Below are 25,321 nucleotides of genomic sequence, written 5' to 3'. Positions count from 1 at the left end.
CAAAGATGATGACAATGAATTATTCTTTGAGGAACTAAGGGACGCTTTCAAGTCAACTGCTCTTGTCCTTATGGGGGACTTCAACTTGCCAGAAATTAACTGGGGGAACCACACAGCTGCTACAACCCAGCCCAGAAGATTCCTAAAAAACCTGGATGACAACTTTGTGGAACAGGACGTAAGGGGAGCTGGCTTGGAAAGATGCCCTCCTTGATCTACTGCTTGTCAAGAGAGAGGATCTCATAATGGAGGTGGAGATTTTTGGCTGTCTTGGCCACAGCGACCACGAAGGGACTGACTTTAAAATTTCTGTTGAGAGGAAGGAAAGTGCCAGCAAAACCTCAGCTCTGGAATGAGGAGAGCAAAATTCACCCTGCTCAGGGAACTAGCATGGAAAATATTTTTGCAGGTGTTGGGGTCCATCAGTTCTGGTCACTTTTTAAATATTGCCTCCGTAAAGGCACAGGAATGTTGGAAGCCAAGCAGGTGAGGCAAAAGGCTGGCTTGGTTGAACAGGGATGTCGTCTTGGAAATAAGGCAAAAAAGGAAGGTATATGCCCAGTGGAAGCAAGATCAGGTATCATGGGAGGAATAAAGAGATGCTGCTTGACACTGTAGGAAGAAAATTTGTCCAGTCAAAACTCAACTGGAGTTGAAGCTGGCTAGAAATACTGTGGGCAATAGAAAGAGTTTTTTTCAAATATATTAATGGCAAAATCAATGTAGAAATAACATCAGCCTGTTACAGGATAAGGACGGTCACCTCATGAACAGGGATATGGACGAGGCAGAGGTGTTTAATGCATTCTTTGCCTCATCTTCAACATGGATGATGCACCATCCATGCCCTGAGCTGGAGGACCATGACTACGAGAATGATCAAGTTCCAGTTGAGCCTGAAGTTGTGTGTAATCTGCTGCTCCAGCTGGATCCCTACAGATCTATGGGACCTGATGAGATTCATCCATGAATCCTCAAAGAGTTGGATGATGTCATTGCAAAACCTCAATCGATGATTTTTGAGCAGTCTTGGGAATCTGGAGAGATCCCAGCTGACTGGAAGCTGTTGAACATTGTCTCAATTTTCAAGAAAGGCAAGAAGGAGGACCCCAGAAACTACAGGCCTATCCGTCTCACTTCAGTGAAAAATTTTACTCCTTTACTGCTCTAAATATCAAAAGTGAAAAATAATCTTCATGGAAAAGCTTATTCTGGGAAGTATTGAAAAACACCTGAAGGTTGGTCTTAAAGAGTATCTTGAATATTGTGACTCTGAGTGTAATTATTTTTTTCAAAGAAATAAAAAAGACAAGTAAAACCTTCCTGACGGAAAAATATCTCAAATACAGGAACTTGCTATTTAGCAGTACTTGCTCTTGTTATTTTCAAGTGTAATAGCACATGATACTTGATTGCTATTCCCCAGCTGGTAGCTAACCAACCACAAAAAAAGGGAACGGGCGTTTCTGACTTGCTATTTGGTGAACTTAATGCAATAATGACCTACATTTTTCAAATAGAACCTTTTAAATAACTTCATTATTAGCTCAAAAATAAGAGCAACATTAAGGTGTATTATGTCTGAGATACTGGTGTGGTTTAAATTAACAAGTATTAGTAAAATTAGAAGACAGTAAGAAACCAAGTGATCCTGTACATAACGGAATCTATGAACAAAGACCTAAGAACAAAATTGGATCACTTGAGCAAGTTGATATTTCAATATGCTGATAGAAAGGAAAAAAATTAAGCTCTTTGTGTTGGTCAATATATTCAAACAGGAAAGGCTTTTAAGCCTCAAAAGAGATAAACAAAAGGATCGTGTGGTATTCAGTATCAGTCTGTCAATCCAGTCAGCTATATCAAGCCAATCTGTTATCAGTCTAATGTATCTAGACTAATTAAAAATTGCTAAATTAATGAACTATTTTACTACAGTTCATTGAATTAGTACTCCACGTTACATACCAAATGCTGAAAAAATACTTCAGAAAATACTTACTGACCTCAGGATTTGTTAAAGAAAATGGGTATGATGTTCTGAATATCTTAGCAAATAAAAACCACCAGCACAATATCTATGATGAGTTGATGGTGAATCTTTGCCTGTTTATCTTAGCAAATTTGTTTTTGCATTTTACTACAACTAATGTTTTTTTCCAGAACTACTTATTATTCTTAGTTCTATAACTAGATATTTTCCAAACATGTTGAAAATTATAAAAAATACTAATTTATAAACCTAAAATTTGTAAAATTTATAATTCTTTTTCAATTAATTTCTAAAAAAAAGATGTCTGAACCATCACTGTTACAGCTCAGCATACCACACCTTCAAAAAAAACATCTACAGTGAAATCTGCAATATGCAGATTACAGAAAACTGCCATAATCTGCATATTAACTGTTATTAACTGCACATTGACTGTTCCTTAAAATATGTGAAATTTGATGAATTAGCACAAGCCAATGAAGGACCCGATTTAAATCTATGAATAACTGTACTAAAGGGATAGTGAAAAAGAGCAATAAAGTTATGCAGTTATAGGGACTATCTCAGCCAATTAAGACGTTAGAAGAATGAACCATAAACTCAATTTTCTAGGTTATGCATTCACATACTTCTATGAAAAGGAAAGCAGTAAGAGCAAAGGCTAACTAGAGAGACATGGATTTGACAAGTAGACCAATCAGCAGATAAAGGCAAACCTTGTGAAGCTCAGTAAGGTGTCAGAGATTGAAATAGTTCATGCCTCAAACATTGATATAAAGTTTTGCTCATTATAACAAAAACTGTGTAAAGAAGCTACAACCAAAGAAGCCTCCCTGAAGATACCTGACTGGGACTTTGGACTGTAAATTAAACCACTAAGATTAGATAAAGGGAAAACCCTTTCTTAATCGTCTCAGGCCTAGGAAGAAATGAACAATGCTGAAGGAGAAGAATGCATCTACAAGAAAGCCAAACACAGCAGAGATTCTTCCCTGGCTGAGTTTGGGGTGGAGGAGACTACAGCCCACAGAAGCCGGGTTTACACAGACTTCCCGCCAGAAATGAGGTGAGGGAGAGGAGGTTTCAGGTGTAACCGCTGATCAGAGGCAATAAACACCCATCCTCCCTTACACAAACTGGCCCAGCTGTAGAAACCCCTACCCCACAGACCACATCCATGGGTCATTCACATGAGAGGCAGCTGAGGGGGTGTCATAATCCATCAAAGACCTCCTGAAGTGCCCCCCAGAGTAATTCCTAAAGCCTTGCACCACAGGACTGCATGTAATGCAACAAACCTGGAGTCTGTTGTAAGAGACAATGGAAATCTCCCGCCCCCACCCTGGGAGGTGCCTTGGTTTTCCTACGTAGCCTGAGCATATATTAACCCATCAGATTCTATGCTTTTTGGTGGGGGGAGGGGGAAAAAGAAAAAAAAAAAAAAAAAAAAAAAAATCTTCACTCTCAAGAAGACCAGCTGGAGAGGATGAACTCAACATTGTTGGGATCCATGGAGTGGTGATATTTTCCTTATTCTGTCCTTGTCACTCTCTTTCTTTTCTTATTTTCTATTTCTTTCTTTCTTTCTCTCTCTCATATTTACCATCAAATGAAACCCATACTATTGTCACTGGCATATGGTCTTGTTTGCACCTTAATTCAGGCAGAGGCATTCCTGAGAACTTTAGTAACCAGATCATGACACAAAGCCAAGTGCAAGGTCCTGCCCATGGGTCAGGGTAATCCCAAGCAGGAGTACAGGCTGGGCACAGAATAAATTGAGAGCAGCCCTGAGGAGAAGGACTTGGGGTGTTGGTTGATGAGAAGCTTGACATCAGCCAGCAATGTGCACTTGCAGTCCAGAAAGCCAAATGTATTCTGGGCTTCATTGAAAGAAGTGTGACCAGTAGGTTGAGAGAGGTGATTTTACCCCTCTATGCTGCTCTTGTGAGACCTCACCTGGAATACTGCGTCCAGCTCTAGGGGCCCCAACAAAAGAAGGATGTGGACCTGTGGGAGTGAGTCCAGAGAAGGCCAAAAAAGATGATCAATGGGCTGAAGCACCTCTGCTATGATGACAGGATGAGGGAGTTGGTGTCATTCAGCCTGGAGAAGAGTAGGCTCCTGGGGGACTTTAGAGCAGCCTTCCAGTGTCTAAGGAGGGCTACAAGAGAGCTAGAGATACTTTTCACAGGGGCATGTAGTGAAAGGAAAAGGAATAATGGTTTCAAATTTCAAGAGAGTGAGTTTAGATTAGGAATTCTTCACTATGAGGGTGGTGAGGCACTGGAACAGGTTTCCCAGAGAAGCTGTGGATGTCCCATTCCTGGAAGCGTTCAAAGCCAGGTTAGATGAGACCTTAAGCAGCCTGGTCTAGTGGAAGGTATTCCTGCCCATGGCAGGGAGTTGGAACTAGATGATCTTTGATGTTCTTTCCAACCCAAACTATTCTGTGATTCTATGATTCTACGGAAGAGCAATAGAGATACACATCTCTTTCCTTCATCATGTTCTAGGGATCTCTATGCAGAATAACTGAAGCAAGGTATTTGTCATTCAGTTAAGTTTTCTTAGTACATATCTGTTGCTTTGTATTTTCTGTAATTAAATTCAATAGCCTAATATCCATGATCCATCTATGTCTTGCTCTATGACCATCACAAATCATATTTTTCATGCTTCAAACGGATGTAAATACTTTTAATGAAAAGAAAGGAGTTTTCAGCATCTGCCTCAGGCATTATATTACTAGAGGTGATTTGCGAAACAAACTGCCTGGATTTCAACCTTCATTTTAATAGACACGGGAATAAAATGGACTCATTTATTTACCATTTACCTTTCTGTGCTGTGTTTGCTTCCCATCAAGTTAGAGGCATTTCTGTTTCTGGAGACTAAACACATCTATCCCTACAGCAGCCATACTGAAAAAACAGGTTTTTATGCAGATTGTCTAAGCTTTTCTGCACTTTGCAAGTAAGAAATCTTGGGTAAAGCATGCCTGCCTCTGAGTAGCAATCCATTCTGAAAATATTGATTTTAAATTGTCATTTACATCACTAGCACTATAATTTTGCACTTCTGGATTTAGAAGTAATGGGATTCTTTTTCAAATGGAATAAATTTTTAGAAAAGGAAAAGGGAAGACAAGGAAGGGAAGAAAGTGTTAAATATTTTGTTAGGTTATTATAAATACTGAACAAAAATTTTAATGTGGAAAGTTGTGCTAAATGTTATTAATTAAGCTTTATTTTAAAGGTTAGTCTTTGGTTAAGTTTGACCATTACAATAATAAAAGATTTTTTTCTTCTTCTTTCTTGTTTTTCGGGGTTTTTTTTGTTTTTTTTTCACTGCAGATATAGTGTTATTAATTCAGTATATCTAATCCCCATTATATCTAATCCCAGATAGTTTATCTGGCCTCTTCCCTAAAAAAAAAATCTGTTGACATTTTTGCTGATTAATAATCATTCAAGTGATGTGCTTTGTACATTGTCATTTTTTTTATGAAAATGAAGCTCACTTCAATTCACTGGAGCACTGCCTTCCCTCTGTACGGGACTCTGAATTCAGATCATGTCTGTGTGATCACAGCTGTTTTTGAATAATCCTCTTTATGCACTCTGTGGAATTGCTGTGTACAGTTTTAGGCACTGCCCTTCAAGAAAGGTGAAGATCAATTGGAGATTGTCCAGAGGGCAATAATGAGAATCACTGGTCCTAAAAGTAGGAAGAAAGAGTGAGAATGAATCACAATAAGATAGGTATCTCTACAGAAAAGGTGACTGAGTGCACTGGATTCAGGAGTCAAGGTGTTGGCAGGGGTGGGTGAGCAGCTCCAGGGGTGGCCTTTGTGAGGAGAGGCTGCTGGGCACAGCCAGTTCCAAAGGACCCAATCAGAATACAGCCGAGCTCTGCAGCCCTGACAGTAGCACCTCTGGGAAACTGTGTTTAGGAAAGGGAAAAAAATCTTCAGAGGAAGTGGGAACAAAAAGAGTGATAAACAGCAGAGGGAACACAAAGGGTACATGAGAAGGAGGTGTCCCAGACACCAGAGCTGGTGTTTTGCTGCAGCCCAACAGAGAGAACCGTGTCAGAGCAGATATCCATACTGCAGCCGACACTGGAGCAGGTGGATATTACTTCTTGAAGAAGCTGCAGCTGATGGAGGACCCATACTAGAGCAAGTTTATCTTGAAGGATAATAGCTCATAAAGAAGACCCATGCTGGAGCAGAGGAAAAGTGCAAGGAGGAAGGAGAAGCAGAGAGAAGCCTTTAATAAGCTGACCACAACTCCCATTTCCCCTAGCACTGGCTGGAGTAAGGAAAAGAGCCAACAGAGTGAAGGTGACCCTGGCAAAGAGGGAGGAAAGCGTTGTTTTGATGTTTTTTAACCTTTATTTTCTGAAAGTTATTTGACCCTATTTTAATTGGCAATACATTAAATTAACTTTTCTGAAGTTGAATCCTCTCTTTGTCCTTATCTTGACCCATGAGATTTTTCATATTTTTTCCTGTCTGTTTGAAAAGGGAAAGGAAGTGAGCAGCCAGATGAATTATGACTACTCACCAAGGATAGCCCACTACACTGAAAAAATAACAGTTTTCAAACACATTAAGAAGAGCAAAACAAGTATAAAGTAACTTCTATTTGTCCACTGTGGATATCAAATGAAACAAGGCCTTTAAAATACAGAAAAAAAGCTTCAGGTAATATAAATACTAGGAAAAACTGCAAGGGGGAAAGTAAACTACTGAAAGAGAGTATTCAGGAGGGTCTTCAAGATTAAGGTAAATGACCAGCTGTTAAGGATGCCTAGAAATTCTCTCGAACTAGCTTTCAAAAATATTTTCTAACAATTGTTTGCTGTTAATTAATTCAAATAAATGGAAGTCCTTTCACAATAATGTGTAACTTCACAATTCTTATATTTGCCTCATTTTACTATTTCTTTAAAAATTAGTTGAGTTTTACTTGTTTGAAAAATTAAAGTGCTTATCAAATTCAGAATCTGGAAAGAACATACATATGCTGTTGATTAGATCACGATACTAAATTAACTCTCAAAAATTTTACATACAGTATTATAGCTATTAACTTTGCGATTATGTCCTAATCAGGGTTTCAAGTCATGTTGAAGTCAGGATCAGTTTATTGCTTTTATGCAGGACAGAGACAAGCAGTGGCTGCCCAATGCAAATAAGAGGCCATGCCATGTAGTAGATCCGTCTGCACTACTTTGGCTTGTTCTGACAGGAGGCAGAAATGAAGACTGAAGGACTCTTATCTAGCTTAATTATTTACACTAATATTTTAAAAAATAATTTTTGCTTTTATTACTTTAGAAGCTATATTAAAAAAGAAATTACAATTGGTGATTTTAACTCACCATGGAGACGGGCATATTATTCATAATAAGAAAATATACAGGAAATTTAATTATCTAACAATTTTAATTCAGATGTTTTGAAGAAGATAAAGATTTTTTTTTTTAAATTAAACAAATTTATTGGACTCTTCTACTTTACTACATGATAAATGATGATGCATTCCTGAATGGCCACTTCAGGGCTTATGTATACATAAAACCTAAACATCAGCAGTGAAGATATTCCTGAGAAAGTTCAGGAGAAATATTCTCGAGAAATACATGCCCACTTACATTTGCAAACAGGCGGCCTCCCTTTGTTGCTCCATAATCCATCTTCTTGACACACTGCTGTTGCTTGCTGACTAGATTCTAGCTTGAAGCCCTCATTACATTCATATATCAATCTACTGCCCAAAGTGAATTCATTACCTATAACTGAACCGTTCCCAGGGGAGTCAGGAATGCCACAAGATACAGCTGAAAAGAAAGGAAAGAAAAATATGAAGGATCGGAATTTTATCACATATATCTTTAAAATATTGTCCCACCACTGAAATAAGAAACATAGATTAGTAATTTTGACATATTCCATTTATAACAATTGAAATTAATTTTCCATCATATTTGCAACATTCTGATAAATGTAACAGTATTTAAAATATTGATAAAAACTTAGAAGTGCATCTTATATAGACAAACATTTTATAAATATTTACTTAGTTTAATACAATCACTGCAGAGAGAGAATTTTAAACACAGGTTAAGGGCAATGTTTTATTTGCTAGAGAAAAAAATCAAGTAAATGTCCAAAGTGATTTGGTCCAAGAAGCAATGAACTGAAAAACTCTTAATTGCTTTCTAGTAGACTGTTCTATTCTCTCCTGCACTACTTCATCGTAGTTTGTTCATATACTTCATGTTTCTTTGTTCTATGCATTTAAAACAACGCTATTAAAGATTTAACATTTTTTGTCTGATGAGAAAAGCAACCAAATATATGACTAGACACAGCAGAGTTCCACTTAAGGACATTATTCAGATATTTTAACCCTTATTTACATATTTGACTTATTTGTTTCAGAATGCTAAATATTATGTGAATCTAGGTTTATCAATTTTCCACATCATTTAGGGAATTATTAACTGAATTATTTTCACTTTTTTTTTCTCCTTCTGAATTTAACTCCAAATGAACAGTTTTCCTTTCAAGAGCACAAGGTTTAATTTGCTGTCAAATTATTGAAGTTTGAGTAGCATCTAGGGTGGTTTTTTAGGTTTATTTAGTAATTTATTTAACCAGAGCTCCTTTAACAGTATCTCATAATATAAAATTTTAGGGCAGAGTATAATTAAAAAAATGTCTATTTCAGTCACTTTAAGGAAAGGTTTCCAAGCCAAGATTGCCTTCTGTCATCTGACTTCTCAGGTCCTTGGCTCTTGATAGTAAATTTTTTTTTGCTATTTCTTTTAATGCTATGCTTTATTTTAAAGTAGTTATTTATGTACAGATATTAACTCTAGGTCCTTTAACAAGTTACTAAAGCTGGTAAAGACTTTATTTTTGCCCCACAGCTCCTCTGAAGGGAAAGTCATTATGTTCTCTGAAAGAATGTCACTTTCTGCAAAATGGAAACTTGGAGCAGGCTACCTATCAAATTATTCCAATGAATCTATTGCATGAGTTCTTATAAGCCAGTATGTGTATGTGTGTACAAGAATCGCAAGCTACTCAGAGTCTGGCATCCAGTTTACTGCTCGTCAGTAAATACACTGAATAAAATTCAGCTTTGAAGCTTTCATTTTTAAATATTTAATAATAAAAAGTGAAGTTTTAAAAATGAAAGTATTTTTCCTTATATGCAGTCAATGGTAAGAAGCAATTCAATATTTTAATATTTTAAAATAAAAATAAATAAATATATTTCTAAAGAAGAAATCACAGCCTTTGTCTAACGTCTGTTTCAGAGGTGAAGATAAGTATTTTTTTCAAAAAATCTAGTTTTTATCACCATTTGCCCAATTCAATGTAAATGATTCATTTCAGAACCATCCTCATGGTACCATAAACACAACTCTCAAATTTGTTTGCAGTGTTTCCAAGTTACCACAGTTGATGCATTTAAATTAAATACAACACGGTACTTTGAATATGATTACAATGAGGAGATATAGCCACTATTAAATGATGAATGATTAGTTCATTTCTGTGGAATTTGTCATATTGCTAACAGAAGTGGAACTATAGGAATGTTCCAAAATAAGCTGCTTCCTTTGTAACACAACTTCTTGGCATTTTTTTTATCCTAACCAAAACTGTTCTCCTATGAAAATTGAGTCTTTCCCCATCACTGGGTAGGGGCTGAGCCTCCTGCCAGTGGAAGGAGTAGTAGTGGGACAGAAAAGGTAGGGAAGTGATAAGGAAGGGGTTCTGGAGGTCCACTTCTACTGCTCTGAATCATGTTAGAGAAAGTGGAGAAAGGGAAGGATAATAGCAAGTTCTGCAGCTTCTGGGAGCAGATCTTTATATTAGAAGTCATTCTCCACAAGCTGACCACAGCAGGAGTGGCAGTTTTTCAGGTCTCTGGTACTCAAAACAGCCAGCATAGGTGTATCTGGTTAAATGCTATCAGCCCTAAGCATCAGCTGACTGATCTTGCGTCAGGCAAGCAATACTTGCAAAATGTTTGTCTACATTATGAATTGATGGAAAGTTAAACTCACACTCTAGTATATCATAAAAATGCCAATGCATTTCAAGTCATGGTTACTGTGAAAGGCTTCAGTGTTCCCAGTGTCTTGCACTATGCCTCCACTCGTCCTAACATGCCTTACAGTTCTCTTCTGTCTTGTGACAATGTGTCTGAATGCTTTTGGTTAAGATTTAACTTCTTGAAAATGTTTTCCAGTTTCCTTTCTGATATCGAAACAACAATCTCTTTGTTAAGTGTGCATACATTTAATTGTATAAAACCAAAATTCAAAACTAAGAGTCTATCCACCCATCCCATGTATGTGCCCATCTATGTATACAGGTGGACCTTATTTTATTTCCCTCTAAATACTCCAAACATGGATTAACTTCAAATACCTTAGTGGAGCAAGAAGATTTTATTATGCCATTTGAAAACAAGACAAAAATACCAAACCCCAACAAACCAATCCAGGTCTTTTCAGTTCATGGTTGAAGCTAATAATTCTGTCAGCATTGTTCTTCACCTTTAGCAATAACCTTTCCAGAGACTCACTGAAAAATTCAAGACTGAATAGCTCTTATGTGCAAGTTATTTTAAGGAAAAAAAATGTACAATGCCTGGTCACACACAGGTGGGCCTCTCAGTTATGTCAGGTCTGATGCAATGCCAGTATGCTAAAGCACCTCAAAATCTATGCTTACCTGTCACACGTCAGCACTTTCATTCTCAGTGTGTACCTCAGCTCTTACTGTATTCCTTCTTTCCTCAGTTGCTGAATCTTGTACTGCTACACTTGTCAGGCTTTTCTCACTGCTGCTTTAGCTACTTATCATAAAAGCAGTTTGGGCATTCTGGCACTGTTCCAGTTAGAGTCTTATGTGTTTATTTTTTGTATGCTTCTCTCCCAGAAACTGGGATTGGAAAGAAATATTCCTGTTGCTACAAATTTATGGAGGCTGCTAAAAGCTTTTAGACAGCAGTGTTCAAACAAAACATAACAGCAAGGACAATTTCACCAAATAGCAAGTACTTTGACTTATTTAAAGTAAAGTAAGCTGAACCAAACTGACTAAAATGGCATATTTTCTTTGGACAGTGGAAACAGTAACGCTACTGTGCCCCAACTAAGTATTTTTAAGTTCTCAGCTTCCCACATGATCGTTAAACAATTAAGAATAGTGTGAGAAAATCTTCTGACTTGAGGAACTGTCAGCATGCTTCTTAGGTCAGTGGTTAGATGAGACTGACAGGTTCCAGCTGGGAGATGTGCACTCAGAGTGTTAAAAATATAAGTCAGCCTTAATTGTATCTATTATCTTGCACAGCAGAAAAATATACTTCTTCCAATGCAAGTGGAAAAGCCTTTTACATAGAAACTGAGACATAGTTTTAATTCCTCTTTCATGTTCTAGATGGCATACTTGCATTTTTTTCTTATCAAAACCAGTAAATTTAAGGTTTATGGCAGTCCTTTAAAGTATCTATATACCTGTATTCCAGTAAGACACTCACATATTTTTTATATTCAAAGCACATAATTTCTTTGCCGATAGAAATGAAGCTGGGGAGTGCATTACAGTCAGACATTGAGTTTATTTTCATATGCTGGAAAATCCCTAAAGTTAATCCACAAGCATTTATCATTCAGTGACCTGTTTCTGGCATTGAACATAGTGCTGGAAAAAGCATTTAAATACCTCCCAAAAAAAAGTTAGAAACAGAGAAGTTCCTAAAAGTAGGATTCAAAACAAAAACATGCTGAGTGGCTTATGTGCAAGATATCCAGTTGGAAACATCAGAGAGAGCATTGACAATTCTCAGACTTGAATACATATGGAAATAAAAAAGAAAGTGAAAACAGGGCTGGGGGTATTAAAAAAAACCAGACTGTTATGAGCAGTCATATAGTCTATTCTCCTATCACAACTCCACCAATCTTGATTTAATTTGTTCTTGAAAGACCTCCAATAATGAAAATTTCACACTCTCCACAGGCAAACTATTCCAGTATTTCACTAGCCCCTCTGAGAAAAGAATAAAAAAATAAAGAAAAACCTAACTTAGGATCCTGTTAAAGTAAGGTCAGCTGTAATTCCTCTATCTAGAAAGAACACAGATTCATTATTTCATTCATCTCTGGAACTACTTTTAGCTTATTAAAAGATTGTTACCAGGTTTCCCCTGAAATTTCTGGGCTTTTTTAGTCTAGCATAATATATTTATTGTTTTATATTCTGAAATATGGTCACTGATCTATAAGAAGTAGCTGGAATTTGGTATTTTTAATCTGCTACTTACCTCACATTTTTAAGACTGTGTGCTAAGGAGGGACATTTGTGCATAGCAACGTTTACCAAAAAGGCAAAAGGTCCAAGTTTAATTCCATGCCCAAAACCACAGAACACCTAATTTTATGAGGAAGTAGTTTGGCGGCCTCAGAGTCATGTGCAAACTGTAAATGGGTATTTTCAAGCCCAGTCTCCCAGTGTAGACATGGAATACAGTCATGGTCCTGGAATAATCTTTTTTTCAGTACAGCAAAACGTACAAAGGTCTCTAGCTCCACAATGTACATCTATGCACTTCAAGCACAGAGGTATCCATAATGGCAGTACCCAGAATCAGCATTTTAAGAAGGAACTGTTGGCATCAGATATATTTTTATCATTACTGTGTCACAGATATTGAGGCTTTCCAAGTACTTACAATCCAGATGAGAACTTCCTTAAAGTAGGTACCTCCAGTTTTCTTTTCTAAACCTACTAGGGAGTAATTCAAACGGTGAAAAGCGGCCAAGGGTTTTTCAAGGCTCTTTAAAATTATTTTTAGCTCTTTTAAGAATGAGTGGGATAAATCAGGAAGAACAGAGTCAAAAGCTGAGTCCTGTATAGGAAGAAGAGGTGGGATAAAGAGGGGCATTTGCTCATGCCTGCCAGATGAACACGGCCACTCTGTTGCACTCTTTCTGGTACCATGTCTCAGCCTCCAGACTCCTGCAACCCAGCACTGTTGAGCCATATTGAACCTGACAACTTGCTTTCAGTTTTTCATTCTAACTGCTCTTCTTGCCAAGCTTTTCTTATATTTTCTCTTATCATCTCTTAATCCCCAGCCTCTGTCTTCTCTTCCTCTTCTACCCCAGCACAGCAATCTACACCTAGGATAATCAGTGGCAAAGATGACATATGTCATTGTCAGTGTTGTTACTGGGGCCTTACTATTTCCTCTCAGCAGCTTTCTGTTATTATATAATTGTTAATTTCTCTCCATATCTATTTTGAATGCAATATGACTCATGTTTCTCTTTTCACTTCACAAATGAAATAAAAGCAATAACAGTAAGTTCTAATTTCCTAGGTAGGAGTCAAGTTCTTTATACAGCATTCAGGACATTATTACAAGCATTTGCATTTGAGAAGACTGGAATTGAAAATATCTTCTGACCCTATCAGATTAACTCATATTAGATGTGTTCATATTCAAATTAGATGTTGTTGTAATAGATATGCAAAAAATAATTCCTCTTTTTGATAGTATGATCAAACTTGATTTCAAAAATTAATCTGACACAGCCAACTTATTAATTACAAATGTAACCCTGCAGGAGTGGTTTTACAGAAATTTCTGAACTAATCAAAGGCATTTTTATTTAGAAAGATCCTATAACGAAATCCATGAGCTGGACCAAATGTGTAAGTTTAATTAATTTTCAAAGAGAAAGCATACTGAATAAATTTTGAAATATGCTCTCCATTTCACAGTTTTTTGAAAAACATATGCCTCACTCAGACATACAAGTTGGAATAATTGTGCCAGAGTTGTAAAGTTATATATTAAAATGAGGAATCTTACATTTATAAGAAATTTATAGTAAAGATTAAACACCTTATCTTGTAAATATTTTTTCTCCCTCTATTTACAGAAATCTACACACCCGCAGCCACATATATTGGTGAAATTATAAATACAGCTTAAAATTCAAGAAAAAATTATTTGTGAACAAGCTAGATTGCTAAAATATCAAAGCTCCTTCTTGCACATAGTGATGAAATACAGGCAGACACAGTATCTGAAGTGTTTTAGGATTTTCTTCAGTTTGCTTAAGTTTTGTTCAGAATCTATTACTTTCTGAGACTCTTTGACTCCTGGTTATCCACTATCAAGTCCTGGGACGTTATGTCAAGTCCTGCACACATCTGTACATTTTTCCTTCTCCTTTCTGTGAATTCTGTTCTGTCCTTAAAAGTGGGGACTTTCTTCTTAAATTGTGCAAAGAACTTTTTTCTCCATTCACACACCTCATTATGTTTGGACATAATTTTCAAGGTTAGAATGGCAAATTTCAAACACTTTCTCTGCCATTGTGAACACAAAAATGTGAACATAAAATATAAAAACTAGAAATGTAAAAAGCCACACTTAACATTAGAACATTCTAAAAAAAAAGAAACTATGAAAAATATCAGACTATTTAAGAAATTTTAAGTGCTGGATCATATTTTCATTATACAGAACTGTGCTATTTGGTTGAACAATAGTGGAAGTAGCAGTAGCAGGCTAATCTCGTCTGGATAGATGAGTGGTAGAAAGATAAGGGATATATTTGCACAGAATTTCTGACAGCTGAGGAATCACGAGATCCTAAATTCCGGAGAGAAGTTTAATATAGGGCCTCCTAAAGTTTATGGGCCAAACTCCCCTAGTCTAACAAGTACACACAGAATACTGTCTCTATCCTCACATGCTTAGAGTAACTGAGCTGCAGATTAAAATGCCAAAATTTCAGTACCTTTTGAGAAAAGACACCTGCCAGCTAGCCGGCAAAATAGCTCCCAACAGAAAAGCATCATGCCAAATCTCAGCTGGCCTTTTTTTTTTTTTTTTTTTTGTAATTCACAAAAGAGAACTCCCATCTTATGGTCTTTTTAGAAATATCTGAACCATCACTGATGGAACATCAAGCAAAATATTTTCTTGAAGGAGACATGGAAAACTGATGTTAATGTCTTACAAAGTTAAAAACAAGTAAATGCAAGGGTTAATCAAATCATGTTCTTAAATACGAGTGCTATCATAATTTCATTCTGTATCTAGCAGACTAGAAGCAGACAAAAGTTACAATAGGCCATATATGATATGGATAGAATTTGCAGCCTTATTCCTCTTCCCCAGGTCCCTGATATTATCACAGAATCATAGAATAGCTTGGGTTGGAAGGGACATTAAAGACCATCTGGTTCCAAACCCCTGTCATGGGCAGGGATACCTTTCACTAGACCAGGTTGCTCAGACCCCCATCCAACCTGGCCTTGAACACTTCCAGGGATGGGGCATATACGTTTGACAAACAGTAACTACTCTTACCAAGAGCAGCAAGCTAAAATAGACCCTGTTTCAGCTTCAGGATATTCAAAAAGAAAAAAAAGAGAGGGAGAGAAAAGAAGTTACAGATTATGTCTTTAAAGAACTGGTTATGAAGTGATTTTCTAAAATAATAAAGTAATTCCTTATAACTACTGAATTTTACAAGATGTTCTGTAATACAATATAATGACCTGTGGTCTGTTTATAGGTACGTACATTACTAAAGAAAAAGTATTGAAAACATATTTTTCATTTGGTCTGTATTTGACTGCATGAATAGTTCTTAATACTTCAGTTCTTTACACATGAAATACACAAGTCAATAGGTGTTTGGATCAGGTCATGATGTCAGTGTCTCTCTTGGCATACAGAACCATTGACAATGTTGTGTCTCTGTTTTGTGAAATAGCCTTGCAATGAAATTATAGAAGCCTACTCAAGAAGAAAGCAGTACCTTACCGTGGCAGATTGGCACAGGAGAATCCCACTGGTACATGCCATTTTGATGGCGCCTGCACGTCGCATTGTTGTGACCAATCATTCTATACCCAGGTTTGCAATAATAGCGAACTTTGCTTCCAGCAGGACCACCTGTTTTATTTATAATTCCACCATTCCTCAAGGTAGGGTTTAAACTGCAATAAGGAGCTAAACATCAAAAAAATTGACATTATTAAAAACAAATCAAATGCCCTTAATGTACAAAATTAAGATTATTTATTATATGAGAAAAATTTGAATACCACTAAAATTAATACTGAAACCTTTACAGTACTTTTGGAATCCTCAATGAAGATTCAGACTACTTATAAAGAAACAAGTTCAAACCCAAAATTTATAATCACAAACCAGTTTATATTACTGCATATAAGGAAGCTACAATCATGAAGCATATTGAATGTTCAGTAAGTTCGCTCACACTTAGTAAAGTCTACTTCAAATCTGATAACTTTATAGATACAAAGTTATTCTTTGAGCTACACACTATGCAAAACCAATTATGCAGCTTTATTAAAAAATTCAGTGCACTTAGACATCTAAGTCAAAGTTTAAACATTTTGTCAAATACGTTAAAAATTTATAAGGCAAATTACAGTACACTGATTCTTCAGATGTATTTTTTCAGATTGAAATGAGGCTTTTTTTTGTACATGTTCTCACAAAGATATTACTTGGCAATTGTATTATTTTTTATGAAAATAATGTAACTTAACTGAGTGTAAGTTCTTAAATGTTGAATTTACACTTCATACGAAGTAAGATAGAATGCACCTGTTTCAGTTTTGAAATGAAAGTAAACCTTGCTAAACTTTAATCACTACTCTACTAATATTTTCTACAGAGAGGTTTTCATGACTAGTATGGTACTCGAGGACCTGTGACATATAAATGGAAATTATTAGATATGTGCTAAGTAAAAAAAGTACAATTTTTTTTTTGTGTCAAAAGTGAGTAATGAAAACCATCTTTTAAAATAAGGTTGCAGGATCTGTCTGTAAGGATGGAATATGGGTACTTGATCTAGACTCAGATCAAGCAGTAGTACAGTATAGTTTGACACACTATATGCAGAGTTATAACATAAATCTGTTTGTAGAATGCAAACATTTATCCCTGGATAAAAGCAATATGAAATAATTACCTGGACTCCACACTGAAGCACAAGTCACTACGTACTGAAGCAGGTATGCACCATGTCAAGCTTACTGACATTATCTTTTCAGAAGCAGCATGGCAGGACCATGGCTTGCTGAAAATAAACCTGACTGAACATCCACTGCTGAAATGAGCCTATGAACATTCTTCACAGGGAAGACCGTGTTGAGCTCCAATGAGAACTAAATGTCAATACCAAAGACACTGAGACTGCAACTACTGTTAGAATACTCCCTCCATCATACTGAAGTGTATCTTAGGTATACCGTGATGTTCATTTTATCTTCTGTAGACAATTATCCAGTAGAAGTCATTTTGTTTTGTTTTCACAAGCGCATATAGATTTTGGTATACAGCTTTCAATATCTAGCTCTATTTTTTAATTTTTATTTTTAATGTGTATTTTGTCACCTTAAGGCGCACCTGTGGTATCAATTACCACCTAAAGAATAATGTTTTTGTTCATTGACAGAGGTCATAGAGTTGATAATATTCCTAACTGAAATGTTTCCTTTAAATGTCTAGATTTAGATGGAGTATATCAAAGTCAATATTTCTAAGCAATAACACCCAACATAAGCAGTAAAGCTAAGTCCAACTTTAAAGATGCTGAAAAATGTTGTCATCTGTTGGAATTGTATTATATAGTTCTCAATTAAGCAACATTATTTCTACTTGAAATGTTATTTCTATACATTCTTTCACTTGGAGATTATTTGAAAAAAAACCCCACTAAATCATAAAGGAAAAAAATAAAACCAGAATGAAAATTAATAAGCCAAGATGGTCCAGTAAAAGAATTGTTTGGGGCCATGCTCTGTGTCCTTTATAAGCATGGTGACACTCACTTGCATGCCTAATTAAATTACATTACTTATCAAATTACTATTTAAAAGGGGACTTGACTTTTAAAGAAACACAATAAACATGGCTTTAATTTTCCTTTTGACATATTGAAGAATAAGTAATATTGTTATTGCAAAACAAGCAGATTAAGATCTCTAAAATCAGCTCCAGTAAGTGCTATTTAATTTTAAATATCCTAGATCTTAAGAACAGCAGGTGAGCCATAAACAAAATATTCAATTCAGTCAAAATTCCAAATTTATTACATCAGTACTGCAATTCTAGACAGAAAATATTTGTCTGTAGCCCACTAATACTGTATAACAATTCTAACCATACTGTTTTTCTGTATAGTACCTTTCATGTCTTCTTTTTTCTATCTCCTCCTATAATCATTTAATCTGGACTAGTAATTCTTTTATTAAACTGCTAACATTCAGTTATTCTAACAGTAAATTCTTGGCTAGACATAAAAGCATAGGGTTTTTTACCCATAACAAGTTTTTTAGCATAAAATGTTAAACTTTGTGTTCTAGTTGCCAGGGTATTTATTACTATGTTTTAGCTGTGGCTAATTACAACAATAAATATGTATGAACATCCAGAGAGAATAGCTTTAAAATGGCATGAAATATGGAACAGTCAGGCTGCTGAATTACACAGAATGATGTTGAAATACTGAAAATTTCCTTGGGATCCAAAGGGGAAATTTATCAGTCATAATTGTTGCTTATGTTGTAACAATTAATAATGTCTTGAGTCCAAAGGCGTGGTTCAAGCTGTCCAGTGAATCAAGTGGTGTTCGGGAAAAAGTAAAGCAAAAAAAAATCTTTTGAACTAAGAAACTGGTAGAAGAAAACAAGGAGGGAGACAAAACAGCAATATGACTTAGAATTTGCTCCAACAACCCTTTAAAAATACTTAATTTCTAAAGTTTATTGTTGCAGATCTTCTACAGAAGACTATATCCTCCTTTCCCAGACACCTTGATGACTCCTGTACAGTTGCTGCTTTCAGTCATCTCTTCAACCTACTGTTACTAATGCTTACTTTTCCTGACAATCCAAGATGAGTGAGTGGCAGCAGCTGCATGGACCTGGAGGAAATAAGCAAGGGGAGATCTGGGAACTGAGATGTCTTGGTAAAGCTTTGTGGGCATCTGCCATTGTGAAAGTTAAAGGCAGATGTTCAAGTGTGAATATAAAATGATAGGATGTGTTTGACAGGATAGAGAGGTTATAACTGGAGAAAAAAGAGAAAGAATATTTGACACAAAGGTGCTGATTTAAGAGCCGTGAAGAAGAACAGCCATGACAGATTGTGCAAAGAGATAAGAAATAGTAAGGGAGGCATTGGAGGCCAGGAGAAAGGGGTGAAAATGACAGAAAGAGAAGGATTTGGTTAGCTGTTTGAAGTGGTACCAAAAGGATTGATGCATCAGAGACTGAGATTGTGTTCAGAGTAAAATATGATTCGGGGAAAGAAACTAGAAAGAAAAAATCATAAAATCAAATGAAATTGACTAGTGGGAGACAAAGAGAAGATCAGGGACAGAAGAAAGGAAGGAGCAGGATAACAAATTAGGGGAGTCATTGTAAAGAGGAAGCAAGGGAAATTAAGATGGTAAGCTAGATGGGAAAGAAAATAGATAAAAGCTGGTTAAAGAAAAATCTTATGTTTTCCACTAAAAGTAGACTGTGATTTGTAGAGAGGGGTGGATAAAGGGTGACAGAAAGAAGGGTTGGGGAACACAGCTAGACTGTCTTAGCAAAGGTACTTTGACCAGAATGAGTATAAGGTTTGGGACAAAAAAGTATGGTGAATGGGACTACATGAAGTGAGGTGGATTCCTTGAAGTACAATGAACAGTTCACCAGATAGCAGTACAGAAAAGATTCCACATATCAGAAAGGGGCTGTGCTCCCAGAGTACCAAACTTTACAGTTTCATGACTGTTAATAGTGTCTCTGAAACCCGTAACATGCATTTTGTGATGCAAACCATATATGTTTGGATAACTTATGTTTAAAACAGTTATTTAACATAGATCAGAACCATCTTCCACTCTTACAGAAATGTTTATTAATGACATTTTAAAGTAGTGGCAGTAGTCTAGTAGTAAGTCAGAAGCCAACAACGAGGTTACAGGCAAGCACTGCCTATAATCCACATCCATGTAAAGGTCCTACTAAAACTACAGTATTTTGTGCTGCCAAGGCTGCATAATATGTATAGAAAAGGGTGATACTCAAAAAAATGTATTGTATCTAAAGCTATAGATAGCATGAAATGAAGAAAAGCATTTTAAGCAGACTATCTAAAAATTCTGAAAATTTTTTATTTTACAACTCTGAAAGTACACATGTTGATACAGTAAAGGAATAGTGGTAAATTCAGATACAATTCCTTTCTTAATCTATAGTGTAGTAATTTTTAATTTGTTCTTTAAACTGAACTCCCTTCAGAGCCCAGGATAAAGCACACACAACTTCTAGGATCAGGAACTGACATATGAACATATGAACACAAAGCAATAAATAAATGTCTGAAGACCTGAAGTGTAAGCAAATACTTGAAGAATGCCAGACTGAAAACTGCAGCCACTGTCAACTGAAAATTTTGAGCTTAAGCAGAAATCCATACCATGAACTCATAAAATACTGCAGCCTTGTGTCAAGGACCACTGTGATAAAATGCTGGTCTTTTCCCAGCCAGTTTCTGAAAGGGGACTCTGTCCTGGAATCTCATGAGGCTTAGCTGAAATAGGTGTAATGACACAGGAGTGCTGTCATCTAGGAATGACAATGTTTTACCACAGAATGTGATAAACTTTTATGACCTTTCCCGTGACTGAAGTAACTTTACTGTCATATATTTAATTTACTTTTCCAAACGACATATCATCCACATTCTTTCAAGACCACTTAGATAACAGTGTATTTTGCAAGGAAACATACTGAACATTTTCAGCTCACTTATAATCAAAACATTCAGCTCACTTAACATCAGAGCATTTGTAATTTGCAACTGAACGCCAACAAGATAATAGCTTCCAGCTAAATCACATATCAGTAGACAATGGATGTGTGGACAACAACACAGATAAACACTGATCTTGCATTTGCAGGACCACACTCTTCCTTCTAATAAAGCATATTCTCTTAATAGCTGGAACTTTTAAACATTTCTGCTGAGAGGTTTTTTTGCTGTTTGAGACACTCTGTCTCAGGGAAGTTCAATTAAATGACTCCCAGTTAAAAATTAAAATTCTTTTAAACTCAATGTCCAATCCCCCCCAGATATTTTGTGGAACTCAGTCTCTACATTGAATAATACAAAATTTTATCAAATAATTTATTTTAGCAAAGGACTTGATTTCCCAGAAGTATCTTTGATCAGTAGTCAAAAAACTAATATGAAGAAGATATTTATAACTATTCACAGAAACAGTACTATCTTTGAAATAATAAATAAACGAAAAACGTTCCTTCAAATCCCACAGTGCTTTGTTTAGCTTACATGCTAGATTTTATGTTGAGAGATAAAAAGTCTCAGCTTACTATACTGCTTCCTTATAACTTTCCCTTTTGGATACTTAATTGTCCTCATCACCATATTACTGGGGAATCTTATGTCTTTGTGCTGCTATTGTTTAAATATCCGATGTAGTAGAGAGTTACTGTCATACTCACTTTATAGATAAGAAATTGGACACTGGCTTAAGTGAGTAGGTTAAGGTCACACAAGAAAACTAAATATACCTTTTCTGATTACTAAACAATTTTCTTAATTAATGGACCTTCCATTCCATATGTGGTTTTTCACTTTGCAATGTATAGGATCAAAATGGAGAACAATACTCAACCAAGCAACAAAAAGGGATCAGGCTGTCACTCTTTTTCTTTTGCATTTTATTTTAAATCTAACAAATAAACAACATGAAAAGACAAGACAAATTTGTAAAGGCCTATTCCCTCTTTAGTGATATAATTGTCAATGCCTGCCCCTTCAAAAATTAAATATCTGACTAAATAACCTGCTATTTATATGACAGCTATTCTTGCTGGTGTTTCAACATTTATAAATCGTCCTGCCTATTTTTCTTGATTCACGGTACTGTATAAACCTCCACTGTGACCTTCCTGCTGTGCAAATCACCACCTAAAAGTTTGTGAATCAGAGAAGAAACAATTATACAGAGTCTGATGAACTTCTTCACACAGTTCCCTTGTCACTTCTAGCCATCTACTGGGAAATGTAAACACAAACGAATCAATATTCTTTTATTGTAAATTGAAATAGAGAGAGAGTAGGAACACTTGTTTAACATGTCCAAAGCTTAAAAATAACAAATGAACGGTGAAGAATTAGGGTTCTTGCAATAACATATCAGGTTAAAAGAGCATGATAAAGGTGTGCTGGATTAATCCTGGCTAGATGCCAGGTACACATCAAAGCCGCTGAATCCCTCCCCTTCTCAGCTGCACAGGGGAGAGAAAATATAACAAAAGGCTTGTGGGCTGCAAAAGGGACAGGGAGAGATCACTCAGCTGTTACTTTCATGGGCAAAACAGACTTGACTTGGGGAAATTAATTTAATTTTTTACCAATCAGATCAGAGTAAGATAATGAGAAATAAAACTAAATTTTGAAAAGCCTCTGCCCCACCTGCCCTCCCCTTCCTCTCTTTTTTTACCAGGTATGCTGGTTTGTCTAGGATACAGTTCATTTTCTTCATAGGCACTAATATGAGGCTGTGTTTTGGATTTCTGATGTAAACAGTGTTGATAATACAGGGATGTTATTGTTGAGCAGGGCTTACACTGAGTCAAGGCCTTTTCTGCTTCTCACACCACCCCACCAGCAAGGAGGCTGGGGGTGCACAGGAATTTGGGAGGGATGGGACAGCTGACCCCAACTGACCAAAGACATAGTCCATAAGATATGGTGTCATGCTCAACAATAAAAGCTGTGAGAAGAAGAAGGAAGGACCAAGGTTGCAAGTTATGTTCAAGTCACCGTTAAGACTGGTGGAGCCCTGCAAGATCTCCTGGAAATGGCTGAACTCCTGTCAATGGGAAGTGGTGAATGAATTCCTTGTTTTGATTTGAATGTGTGTGCAGCTTTTGTTTTACGTATTAAATGTTACCTATTTATCTCATCCCACAAGTTCTCAATTTTATTCTTCTGATTCTCTACCCCATCCTGTATCTTGCTGTGGGAGGGGGGTGAGCAAGCAGCTGGGTGGGCCTTAGTGGTGTGTTAGGGTTAAAGAGCAATACAGGGCTCAACTTCACTCCAGATTCCCTGGCACAGGGGAAGGGGAATCACTGCTGCACTCAGTTCATCACATGTTGTTTCTGCTGCTCCTTTCTCATTTGGGGGAGTATTCTTCACACTCTTATCCTGCTCCAGCATGGGTCCCTCCCACAAGAGACAGTCCTCCATGATCTTCTCCAATATGAGTGCTTCTCGCAGACTGTAGTTCTTCAGAATCTGCTCCAGCATGAGTCCCTTCCACAGGCTGCAGTCTTTCAGTAACAGACTGCTCCAGTTCATGTCCCCCATGGAGTCACAAGTTCTGCCAGCAGATCTACTCCAGCTAGGGCTCTTCTTTCTGTGGGACCACAGGTCCTGCCAGGAGCATGGATTTCCCACAGGCTCACAGCCTCTTTCAGGCATCCACCTGCTCTGTCATGGCATCCTCCAGGGACTGCAGGTGGATATGCTCCACCATGCACCTCGATGGGCTGCAGGGTGACAGCCTGACTCACCATTGTCTTCACTATGGTCTTCACCATGGGCTGCAGGGGAAAAGCAGCTTCAGCACCTGGAGACCCTCTTCCCCCTCCATCTTCACTGACCTTGGTTTCTGCAGAGTTGTCACTCATGTATTCTCACTCCTTCTAGCTGCTGCTGAGTATATATATTTTTTTTTAAAGTATGTTATTGCAAAGGCACTACCACCATCCGTGGCCAGCCATGGGTCCATCTTGGAACTGGCTGGACCTGATTCTTTTGGACATGGAGGAAGCTTCTGGCAGCTTCTCACAGAAGACATACTTGGATCCCCCCCCCGCTACAAAAACCTGGCCACTTTAACCCAAGGCACAAGGTTAAATAGTTCTATTGGCAGGAAATTAAAAATTAGCTAAGTAACCACTTGATTTATTTACTCTTGAATGACTAACCAAAAATTAAACAAAAGCCTGTAAATGTTATAGTGGCAACGTCAACTTGAAAAGTAGCAAATGAAGTACCCATCTTGTTCCCAAGTCCTCGTGCCTCCAGCAGATATGCCAGGTACTGTAGTGCACTTTATCTCCTTCTACCAATAATTGGGGAAAAAAAATCATCTGCCTCTTCTTAGTTATGCTTTTACCCTAGCTTGCATGGATAAAAATGTGCATGTAGGGTTATAAATAATTGAGGGATGCTATGCAGATACTCTGTAGATTAAGAAAGAGACCATTTAATATCTAGGCATTAGTGCAGTTAGGAAATGTATAATTTAGACTAAAATCTATGCTATTGCCTCTATAATATGTCAAAGCCTTTAAAAGAATACCCATCTCCTGTAATGCTACAGCTTTTTTCTACTGAGATTTAGCAAAAAGCCTTATATTACATGATAGCAAACATACTAATAATAAGCAAACAGCTTACACAATTAAGGTTGTATGCTAAAGAAAATATTAAGCATTCCCATAAAAGCTTCTAGCACTTTCTAACAGTGAATAAAATTTGTATCTACAAGTGAAATCTAGCTGTGACAAAACCACATTTTACAAAATTTTGTGCACAGACATAGCTGGAGAAGGGTTATGCGAGGGCAGTAATACATTTCAATAGGTTCTTCATCATGAGGGAGCCTGCTGGCTTAGTCACAGCTGCCACAGTATCAATAGCCTTTTTGGGATCTTGTATTTTTCCTACTTTCATGATGTTGCTCTCCCTCATTAGGATTCAATTCCAATTGTTTATGCTGCTGCTCACTGTTACTCTTCTTTCATGCTGATTATTTCAATTGAATCTCATGTAAAATGGACAGAAGTTTAGAGAAAAAGGGAGGCACTGACTGTTAGTGAAACGGAAAAAGCTAAACTCTTGTTTGTTCCTAAAACGTAGCCATAAGGATTGCATATCTGTTTCCAGTCCTCCAATTTTATTGTTAGTCATAGCTAGTGCCATGATTGAGCCTAGCAATTACAGACCACTTCTTCAGTACTGCAAAGCATGTTTTGTGTACATGCAACGGTACAAAATAATTTCCCATTCCTCAAAAATTAGTCTCCTTAATAATTTGATACTTACAAAACAAATTCTTTACCTTAAGTCTACTAATGTAACCCTGATATTACTTCCTCACTTTGAATTAATGACTGAAAGCCCACTC

General features: G+C 36.7%; 1 protein-coding gene across 1 annotated transcript in view; it reads right to left on the bottom strand.

Moving 5' to 3' along the window:
- CSMD1 (CUB and Sushi multiple domains 1) overlaps nucleotides 1-25,321 on the bottom strand; it is a 1,117,781-nt gene that overhangs the window by 67,681 nt on the left and 1,024,779 nt on the right. The window contains exons 47-48 of the mRNA XM_039568608.1: nucleotides 15,883-16,071; nucleotides 7,658-7,843 (exon numbers count right to left, since the gene is read on the bottom strand). Of these exons, the coding sequence (XP_039424542.1) occupies nucleotides 7,658-7,843; nucleotides 15,883-16,071 (375 nt within the window). The remainder of the gene's footprint in view (nucleotides 1-7,657; nucleotides 7,844-15,882; nucleotides 16,072-25,321) is intronic.

Source organism: Corvus cornix, chromosome 3 (genome assembly GCF_000738735.6).
Source record: "Corvus cornix cornix isolate S_Up_H32 chromosome 3, ASM73873v5, whole genome shotgun sequence".
In the NCBI taxonomy this organism is placed as follows: Eukaryota; Metazoa; Chordata; class Aves; order Passeriformes; family Corvidae; genus Corvus; species Corvus cornix.
This window is presented reverse-complemented; position numbering and strand designations above follow the sequence as displayed.